The following is a 10,847-nucleotide window of genomic DNA, read 5'->3' as shown; positions in this document are numbered from 1 at the left end:
GACTCTAGACAGAGATAGATTTGGAGCAGACACTGAGGCAAAAATTGATAGGACAATTTTGCTCATATAGATTTGTGTGTGTGTGTGTGTGTGTGTGTGTGTGTGTGAGGAAGATCAGCCCTGAGCTAACATCCGTGCCAATTCTCCTCTTTTTGTTGAAGACTGGCCCTGAGCTAATATCTATTGCCGATCCTCCTCCTTTTTTTTTCCCCCCCTTTTTCTCCCCAAAGCCCCAGTGGATAGTTGTATGCCATAGTTGCACATCCTTCTAGTTGCTGTATGTGGGACACCAACTCAGCATGGCCGGACAAGCGGTGCGTCGGTGTGCGCCTGGATCAGAACTGGGTCCGCCAGTAGCAGAGCACATGCACTTAACTGCTAAGCCACAGGGCAGGCCCCTGCTCATATAGATTTTATGAGTATGGTGAGGTGGTCCATACTCTATTCTTGCCCTTGTTTCATCAAAGTAAATTGATTCTCCGCAAACAGTAAAAGTATCACAAATTACCCTTAAGTGGGTATAAGATAATGAAAGTTGGAAATGTTTTGGTCCCATATAAACTGTATTTCATTTTGAAAGGCAATATTTATATAACATGATGGTTAAGAGCATGGCCTCTAGAGCCAGAGTACCTGGCTTCAAATTTCAGCTCTGTCACTTACTAGTTTTATGCCTTTAGCCAGGTCATTTAACTTCTCTGTCCTTTAGTTTTCCCAAATCTAAAGAAAGTATAAAATAGTATGTACTTGTCAGGTTATTGTGAGGATTAAGCTGTTAACTCATGTAAAACATTTAAAGCATTCTCTGGTGCATAGTAAATGCAACGTAGTAACTATTATTACGTGGAGTAGAGTTTTACCATCTAGCGGACATGTTGAGCAATAAAAGGAGAGGGGAGCACTACTACTAATACTCTCTCAAACAATGGTGGAAATTCTGAGTACCATCACAATTTTCATTTACCTTCTACTAATGTATTAATAAGGAGGTATTTTAACAATTGATGTCTGATACACAATTTTGGTAAAATAAATCTAAATGTAGGCAAAGACTCTATTTCATATTACAGAATATGATACTTTATCTTACTTCAAAATATTAACAAAATATAAAATATAGAATATGTCACTTTAAAATATGAACAAAAAGATTCATGTTAATTATCATATAGGTGGGGTTCCTAGGTGTGTATATTGTAATTGGAGATTTATATATATTTACACACATATATAATACCTGATATAATTGGGTGCACAGTACATGGCATATAGTTGGGTATTTAATGCACAGTAGCTGACAAACAGTAGGTGGTCAGTAAGTTTTGTTGAATGAAAGAATAAATGATTAGATAATTTTTGGTTAAAGAACCAATGAGAGTCACGCCTTTCAGAGATAACCATATATTATTAACAAACCATTCAATAATCATTAACTTTCCCTTTCTTAAGAAAACTAAAGGAAAAATAAATTTGTTTTTATTTGGTAATAAGAAGAAAACTATTATTTAAACCAAACTAGAAAAATATATATTATATGCAAATGAAAATATTATCAAATGAAAAGTCATCATATTATATTTTGGAAACCCTAAAGAAGTCAGAAAGCCCATTCACAAATTCATAAAATCAAGAACAAGTTTAAGACAAATTCAAATTAACAATATTTCTTTTTGTTTAACCCCCTTGAAAGTCTTATACACAGCTCTTAGTAGTCACATTCACTGTTTAATTTTTATAAATTCAGCAGTGGTCTTTGGAATACTAGGAGACAAAGGACTGTAGTCTTCAGTGAACGAGGTGGATTCTTGGTCCATTCAATAGTCCATTCTTCATCACAGTATCATAAAGGCTGAACTAAATCCATAAATAGAAAAAAATGTTATTTTCCTCTTCACATACACACACATAGAAGAACTACATTATAGAAGAATATAATGTATTACATTACATTATCACACAGACGCACTCACATATATTAAAAAGCATATTCCTTTCCTGAAAAGAAAACTTAAAGGCAATGATTTTTTTTTTTTTGATGAGGAAGACTGGCCCTGACCTAACATATGTTGCCAATCTTCCTCTTTTTTTGCTGAGGAAGATTGGCCCTGAGCTAACATCCGTGCCCATCTTCCTCTATTTTGTATGTGGGATGCTGCCACAGCATGGCTTTATGAGTGGTGCAGCGGTCTACGTCTAAGATTCGAACCTGTGAAACCTGGGCCGCTGAAGCAGAGTGTGCAAACTTAACCACTATGCCACCGGGCAGGCCCCATAAATGCAATGATGTTCAAACTTCAGTGTGCGTAAGATTTATTTCTATTCCATAGAACTACTGTGGTACCCAGAAATGTCACTTTTAAAAGCACCCTCATCTGATTCTGAAGCAGTGATTCAGCAGTGATTACTTTTCAAGGAAAAAGTAGTTTAAGCATAATTTATTACATCAGAATAATATTCATATATTTGAGATTATAAATCAAAAGTCATTCATAGTCCTCCTCAGTTTACAATGCTGTTAGAATTTTTAAATGTTTCTTTATACATATACACATATATAATTTTATAGATGTAAACACTATATTTAATTATATTCAATAACAGAGCACACAAATGGCATGATATCATTGCATTTTTGTGCATGATTTTTCTTTTTTACTTGGCTGCACCATAATTTTTCCAGCCACTACTCCACTGATTGGCATTCACTTTGTTTCCAGCTTTTTTTGCCACTACTAACAATGCTGCAAAAAGGAATCCTCATATGTATATATATATGTTCTTACATAGTAGTGGCTTTATCTGTATGGCAGAAATTCTCAGGGGTAGAATTGTCAGGTCAAAGAATCTGTGAAGACTTTAAAAAAAATTTTAATAGAAGTTTTCAGATTGCTTTCTCCAAAGGCTCCCATACCTCTCATTTCCGATAGCAATGTTTGAAATTACATTTTTCTCTGTATTCTCACCAGCAGTAAATATTGGTGCTGTTTTTAATTTTTGTCAGTCTGATTTATATAAAGCAATATATTACTGTTAATCATAATTTGAACTGCTAGACATACTGGTGAATTTGAGCATTTTTTGAATGTCTATAGTCGTGTGTTGCTTAACGACGTGGACACTTTCTGAGAAATGCGTCATTAGGCGATTTCATCGTTGTGCAAACATCACATAGACTTTACTTACACAAACCTAGATGGTATAGCCTACTACACACCTAGGCTATTTGGTACTAATCTTATGGGACCACCGTCATATATGTGGTCCATCATTGACTAAAATGTCTTTATGCAGCGCATGACCGTATTTGTCATTTGAAATTCATTTTGTGTGAATTGTCTTTTCATAGCTTTGCCCAATTATCCATTAGATGCTGTCTTTGTTTTAACAATTGATAATATATATAGATATATATATCATATACATATATCAGTCCTTTTCATGCTATATACAATTTATAAGAGCTCTATTTGTATATGTGTATATATATAATGTTAACACTTTATCTTTGTATACTTTCAAGAGTTCCAACTTTTATCCTTTGTCTCAATCTGTATTTCTCATATGTTATATATAATATTTCTATTAAAAAACATGCTTTTTCCACATATCATTTCTAAATGTATAGTACCCCCAAAATTGTATTTTTTAAAAATTGGAAAACGTGTCCACTAACTCATTTAACCATTTTTTCTTTTTGATGTGCGACTTAAATTTCTTGCTTTGTTTACTTTCTCTTCTTTTGTTATACACTTTCCTCATGAAAGCAAATTATAAAAGTCAAATCTGATCATATCTTGCCCCAGCTTAATCTTCCAAAGCCCACCACCTCCCCAACAGTCCGTAAAATAAAATGTGAGGGTGAAGTATAGCAGATAAGAACATTCACTATAGGGCTGTCTGCATCCTTTTCAGCTTAGATTCTCATCACTTACCCTGTCTCCACAAACCTCTGCATTATTGCCACCTATAGACTGAGATCTTTCATTAAACAATCACGTCTTTGTCAATAGAATCTTGTATCTCTGTATCTTCAATGCTCAGTACATCACCTGTCACCATAAATATGCTCAGTATATGCATTTGAGTGAAAAACTGCTTACTGTTCCCCAAAGGTGTGGTTATCTTCTATGCCCCCGTATTTTGAACATGCTGTGTCCTTTCTCTAGAATGGTCTTTCAGTCATCTGATGTTTAACTTGAACATCACATCTTCTTCACAATCTCCCCAAACTTTCTTCGGCAAATTTTCTGTATTCCCATAGTATTTTATACTATCTTTACCATAGCATGCATTATACAATTGTAGATACGCCTTATCTGTTTCCTAAAATGACCCCTATAATGTCTTTAAACGATTTATTCATATTTATTTACCCAGTTTCTCCTTAGCTCCATGATGTACCATTGTTATTGATTAGAATATATATGTAACTGGATAAGAGACATATTGATAAAAAGCTGTTATATATTCTGAATATGGATATACATAAATATACATAAACATATATACATATACAGGTAAATATATGTGTATATACATTCTTTCTTTCCTTCTAATACCAGAGGAATTCTCCATTTTCAAAAGGAATGTACCAGTTTTGAACAATAATGAATAAATTCTCCTTATTCACCTCACTGGGTAATAGATTCCCATTTTCCTTTTCAGTATACCTCAGTGTACCTCAATGGTCCTCTTTTTCATCCAGAAATAGGAAGAGATTAAGACACAGAAATTAGTCCAGTAGCATTAAAACCATCTGACTCATTGGGATTTTCTGAAAGGAAGAAAAGTTTTCTGGGAAATAAATCAGAACTTCCCTCAAGTGCCTTAGAAGCTCTTTGAACATTTAAAGACACTGTCCACAATTAGGAAGGCAAATAAATGACATTGAGGAGGCGTAGGAAGTCCGTCCCATGATTTAAATATGTTTTCCTGACATACTTGCAACAAATACCAAATTCCTTGGATTGAAGAAGTGAGGCAGGCCCATCTCAGAAGGTAAGGAATATTGAGAAGGCATGGAACTTTCACGGAGTAAGCAGATATTGGGATATTTCTTCCAACCCAGCAGAGTTATGCTACTGAGAGGCAGAATTAGTGCACTGGTGCTAAACTGAAGCCAAAGGACAACGAAAGAAGCATTATGTAATGGGAAATAAGGTAGCTGTGAATAGCTATTCTTTCTGTTGGGATAAAGATATAGAAAGTTTAAGCCGTTAGACTTTTAGAAAAAATATAATAAATACCGAGTTAGAGAAAGGAAAGTAGCAAGAAGTGTAAATGGAAAAAACTGTGAAAGAGATATGAAAAGCTAAATTACTTTTTAGAAGATTAATTTCTGTTTTAATAAAATGAAGTCCAAGTCATAATATTCTGCTGTATGGTTCTTTGTACCTCAGTGAAAAATAATCACAGGCCTCTTAGCCAGAGGTCTCCCCATGATTGCAATTTTTATGTTCTCTAAAAATAATTTTTAGTTTCATTTAGTACTATACCCTCAAAGAACTCACAGACCTGAGGAATTCAGCAGGTCCAGATCATCTGCCTTCAGGCAAGAATTCATCTCCCGATATTGAATTTGGTGGACAGAATTCTCTCCTCTTGAGGAAACTGAAAACAGAGGTCCTAGGTTAGGGATCAGCAGATCACAATAAAACTTCCCCTCCCTATGTGGGCTTTTTCCCAGTGGTGCAGAGATACCTAATCTTTATCCATGCTACTGTCTTGTTTCCATCCCATTCTGCTACCAAGATTTTCCCCTATAATGCCACATACACAAATGCAATAGGATGAAGCTAAACCTCCCCATTGCCATCATATAATAACCCAGTTTCTTCCCCCTAGGCAAGCCAGCAGTCTTCTCTAATTCATTGGAGCTTTGTCTAAAATTTCCCTAAAATCTATCCTCTCCCCTTCATTCTCCCTATGAAGTCCTTTTCATCTTTCATCTCAACTATTTCAAAATGCTATCTTGTCAATGATGAGATCCTCCTTTAACCCCTCATACATCCTGTTGCCTAACAGAACTTTCAAAGTGACATCTTGACTATTTCTCTCCCCCACATAATACTCTTTAACGACTATTAATCTTCTGACCAGAATACAGAACTATAAAATTTGTTCCTTCCCTCTTCTCCAGCCTTATCAGTAGATTCCCTCCTTGAACTCAACTTCTATTTTCCCTTAAGACAACAAATGTGCCATCCTTTAAGCTTCTCTCCACTTATACTTATTTTTCTCTTTCCCTATAAGACACCTTACCCAGTTCTTTCAACCTTATCTTCAAAATTTGTCTTAAAACCCTCCGAGAAGCCTCCGATACTCCTCTAGTTTTTTTAATTACTCTCTTCTCTGTGATGCTTTTGTTCCTTATTGTTATTAATGTATAACACTATATTGCAGTTTATTTTTTTACGTATATATCTCTTCTACTAGACTTGAAATTCCAGGAAGACAAAAACACTTGATTATCCATGTCTGTAATTTCAGAGCTTAGCATATTGCTTGACAGAACAGTAAAATTAGTAGTGACTATATAGTAAGGGCAAATAAACGTTTGGGCAATAAAGGAGTCATCCTAAATCATATACGCATATTCATTCTAAATTATCAATTGTATAACGTCACTATTAAATATGTAGATATAGTACAGGAATCATCATCAATACAACAAAGGACCCTTTTTTCCTCTGAAATCTTGTTTCCTTTTTTCTGAGAAACTGCTTAAACCTCTTCTAGGCTCCATCTTTCTGGCCATTTGATACTTGAGTTTAATACTTTTTGTTTTTGTTTTTTGTCCCAAGAACCTTCTTTTCCCATGGAAACGTTAGAGAGACCATAATTTGGCTCAGACCTGTAAGCCGCTGTCTCCGTCTTCGCTTCTGAGTCCACAGGAGAAGTGCGATGAGAAAGGCCAACAGAATTACCCCGAGAATCCCAAGTATAACAAGGAATGAGTGACCTAAGCGCAAGTAAATGTCACAAGATATGATAATGTCTTAGCCAAAAGACCCAGATCCCTAGTTATTATCCCTTTCTTAGGTCAGATACAAAATTACTGAAGTAAATTTCAAATCCTCAGAACTTCTTCTGACCCAAACTCTCTAAATGACAAGGATTCTAAATAATGCAGACAATTGGCCCCACGCTCATAAACCCCAAGATATACCTGTGGCATTTGATGATTCTTTTTCAGGTACTGTAAGAGAAAAGAGAAGGAGACTCAATTTTGGGAGTAATATATAGAACAAATATTTCTATTTTCTGTCTGAGCCTTCCATGCCTCTCAACCAAGTTAACTATTCTTTCCCACCTAAAACTAGTCCCCTAGTCTTTCTTCCTTCTGCACAGGGATGCATATAAGTTATACTCTTTTCCTCGGTGAAGGCCAGTGTATAACAACAAATGTTTTCATCATTCCTTCAGAGTGAAACATCATGATTCTCTCCCCACCAGATCCCTGTGTTGATACGGCCAGTCTTTACACAAGGCACTTCACTGCCCACCTCCTCTTTACTGCTGGAGATTTCAAGCTTAATCCAAGTTCCTGGCACTCACCTGAGCACCTCACAGCAGCATCTTCCTTGTGCCCACAGTCACTGTGCCCCCAGGATCGGGCAGGACAATCCCACAAAGAAGACTCATTCCCTGTGCACTTCACTTCATTGAGCCATATGGGCCCAGTCCCTTGACCAAACGCCGCCTCTTTTAGTGCCTCCAAAGCTGGGCCACATCCCAGCTGTCGACACACCACCTGAGCATCGTTAAAGTCCCAAGAGTCATCACACACTGTCCCCCAGGAACCTTCGTGCCAGATCTCCACACGTCCAGAACAAGTAGTGTTTCCTTCTTCAAGTCTTATCTTGTCTGAAAAATCAAAAATAACTAGGCAATTTCTGAGAAGATAAAAGTTTCTAAGAGGTCACAGGTCAAAAAAGAGATTTGAAACCCTTTTTTTAAATCTCTATTTTAAAATTTGCTTATTTAATTTGCATTTAAAAATATATATGTTAACAAAATTCATCTTTTATGAAAGCACATGTCTTTTCAGCGAACGGGGTATATTTCATCCTGGACATAAGAGCATTAGTGTTCATCAGGAAATACCAAATGAATAAAGTTAACATTTTATAATGTTAAGTTCTTTCAAATAGAAAAGAACTTGAGAGATTTCTAGGTATATAGAAATCTTTCAGTTTAAGAAGATGGAGAATGGGTAGTACTTAGGATTGATCTTTCTGACTGCTTCTCTCCTTATATTAGTGTAGCAAGATAATACTTGAAACAAAAATGGAAAAGGTAAGGTAGACCATTCAATAGTCAAACACTGAATCACATATTCTCTGCTCCTCATTTGTTCACAGAGAAAACAATTGAGGAAAACTTTCAAGAAGACCTCGAGAAGTACAACATTCTTTGGAAAAATGATCACTAATCCTGAATACATACTGGCTAAATTAAATAAAACCAATTACGCCATTCAGGTGAAATAGGTATTAACCAGAAGTTACGTATTCCAACTTAATGAGATCAGAAGATGATAGTGGAGTTACAGAATGGAATTTTCGTATAGGCCAACGGATACTCACTGTCACATGTGATCCAGATCTCCTCTGAGGGGCTGGCCATTCTCTGCTTCCATGGAGACGATGGGCACTGCCATAATGTATCAGGTCCTTTCGGACACTGAACATTGTCCACCCACATCTGCCTGGACGTTGTCTTGTGTAAAGATGCAGGGCTAATGGTCCCCTTGTCTGCACAGCCCAGCTGCCTGCATACCACCCCCACAGTGATGTCAGATATGTTACTCTTGCCAACGCTGCCCCAGGCTCCACTGTAAAAAACTTCCAGACGCCCTGCACAGGTCTCTCTGCTGTTTTCATTGATCAGTCTCAGAGACATGAACTCTGGGGTGAAATACAGAATTAGTAGTTTCATAACTTCTCTGAAGATTCAGAGGACTCTTTCCCTTTACCCTGAGGTGAGAATGGTTTTAAAAATAGGTACAATATGTCAATTACTAGTAATTCTTCAGTATGTTCTGGATGATTTAGTAGATGTTAGTGAAATATAGTATTTGTCCTATAAATATTTTATGGTCTTCTAGTCTTGAGTTTTGTACTTAGGGACCTCTTTAGGATGCCACCAATGATTCTAAATTGACTTTTAAATCTCAATCAAAGGCTCAGAGCCTTTTATCAATTACATACTTTGGATTTTTCTCCCTAAATTACTGTAATTGTAGCCTTAAGAAACTTATTCCATTCTTTTCTTTTTTGTGACTGTCCTTGATAGTTAAATTTTAGTGAGGTACTCAGACACTAAACCAATGTTTTGTTTATATTACTTTAAAACAAAATATTTCTGTTTTTGACACTTCACAGTTTTGCTGTGTATATCCTCTATCAGATTTATGTCATTAAATATGAATGATCTCAAAATCACTTTTATCATATAGAATTTTTCACTCCCTTAAGTTACTGAGTCATAATACTGTTTTCCTCAATATATTACAACTGAGTACATTTTTCTATTTCACAATAGTCTCTAAAGCTTGCCACGTATACAAAACAAGAGCTGTGGACTCTTATGGTAAGTTTTGCTCCTATGAGAAGTAAGGAGCCCAAGTAAAATTACATAGGCATGGTAATTATCTTTTTTTCTGTATAATGTAGCACTGAATGTATTTATTCTTGTCCCTTTTAATCTATTTCTTTATTAATAAAGTGATTATCACATGGTACACTGAACCCAATATCCAGCTCTATATATATTTATAAAAGAACTTCTCATTATTAGTTTTGTTGTCATTTTCATGATACACCAGCTCATTTCTGAATTTTTTTCTTTCTGATATTATACTACCTTGCACATGAGGTAGCACTAGTCCATCAAATCCACACTTCTGGGATCCTGACTTACAATACTTTCCTCTGTATCTGCTTTTCAGGCAATTCTCTGAGATTAACATCCCTCACTATCCTTTGCCCTGCCTTTCTTATGTAATAGTGACCAGAGGTTATATGCAGAACTTACCTGAGCAGATAACTCCTGCATCCTCCTTGTGCCTGCAATTGTGCCGTCCCCAGCCATGTGAAGGGCATTGCGAAATATGAGATTCTTTTCCATTACAGTCCACCTCGTCTAGCCAGATGGGCCCTGTTCCTTCCCCAAAATAAGCAGAACCAGTAGCATTAATGGCCACTCCACAGCCCAGCTGTCTACACACCACATGGGCATCACTCAGGTCCCAGCTGTCATCACAGATGGTGCCCCAGGAGCCCTCATGATAGATCTCTATTCTCCCGGCACAGCGACCGCCTCCATTTACCAGGCGAAGTTGACCGCTCCCTAGAAAAAGAAAATAAAGTATTAATAAAATACATTCCTAAGGATTGAGATGATTTTCCTATATTGGTCACTGATTCTTACCTATGCAGGCAACAGCACTTTCTTCTGAAATGGTAGAGCTTGTTGGGTCTGGAGATGATGAATTGCATGGAGATAGCGTATGACTCTGGTTTCCTGCAAACACCAAACTACTAGTCATACAAGATACAAAAAGTTAGGGTGAGGAAGAGGGGTGAGATGGAACATTAGCTAGATGAGCTGAAGACAAAGATAGCTTTAGAGAGAGAGGAAGGTGGATGGGTCAACCAGGCTGGGAACGAACCAGGTACTCTAAGAAGAGTTGGCACATGGTAAACACTAGGTAACTACAAGGTCCAAGAAAATTAAGCTTACTTTCCCTCTAAAAAGACAAATGAGGTTAATATTCTGGCACACTTCTCGTGATCCCATAAATAGATCATCATTTTTACTTTCGTTCTACATCTCTATAGGTA

General features: G+C 36.5%; 1 protein-coding gene across 5 annotated transcripts in view; it reads right to left on the bottom strand.

Moving 5' to 3' along the window:
- Positions 1–1,102: 1,102 nt before the first annotated feature.
- CD163 (CD163 molecule) overlaps positions 1,103–10,847 on the bottom strand; it is a 34,767-nt gene continuing 25,022 nt past the window's right edge. For 3 of the 5 annotated variants that reach the window (XM_058558881.1, XM_058558884.1, XM_058558882.1), the window contains 8 exons: positions 10,435–10,527; positions 10,039–10,353; positions 8,589–8,909; positions 7,558–7,866; positions 7,169–7,198; positions 6,854–6,961; positions 5,515–5,610; positions 4,701–4,774 (listed from right to left, as the gene is read on the bottom strand). In XM_058558881.1, the coding sequence (XP_058414864.1) occupies positions 4,719–4,774; positions 5,515–5,610; positions 6,854–6,961; positions 7,169–7,198; positions 7,558–7,866; positions 8,589–8,909; positions 10,039–10,353; positions 10,435–10,527 (1,328 nt within the window). In that variant the 3' untranslated portion in view covers positions 4,701–4,718. The other 2 variants (XR_009222596.1, XM_058558883.1) reach the window with 2 other exon arrangements.

This window comes from Diceros bicornis, chromosome 17, assembly GCF_020826845.1.
Source record: "Diceros bicornis minor isolate mBicDic1 chromosome 17, mDicBic1.mat.cur, whole genome shotgun sequence".
Lineage (NCBI taxonomy): Eukaryota > Metazoa > Chordata > Mammalia > Perissodactyla > Rhinocerotidae > Diceros > Diceros bicornis.
Note: the sequence above shows the minus strand (reverse complement) of the source record. Positions and strands in the feature narration are given on the sequence as shown.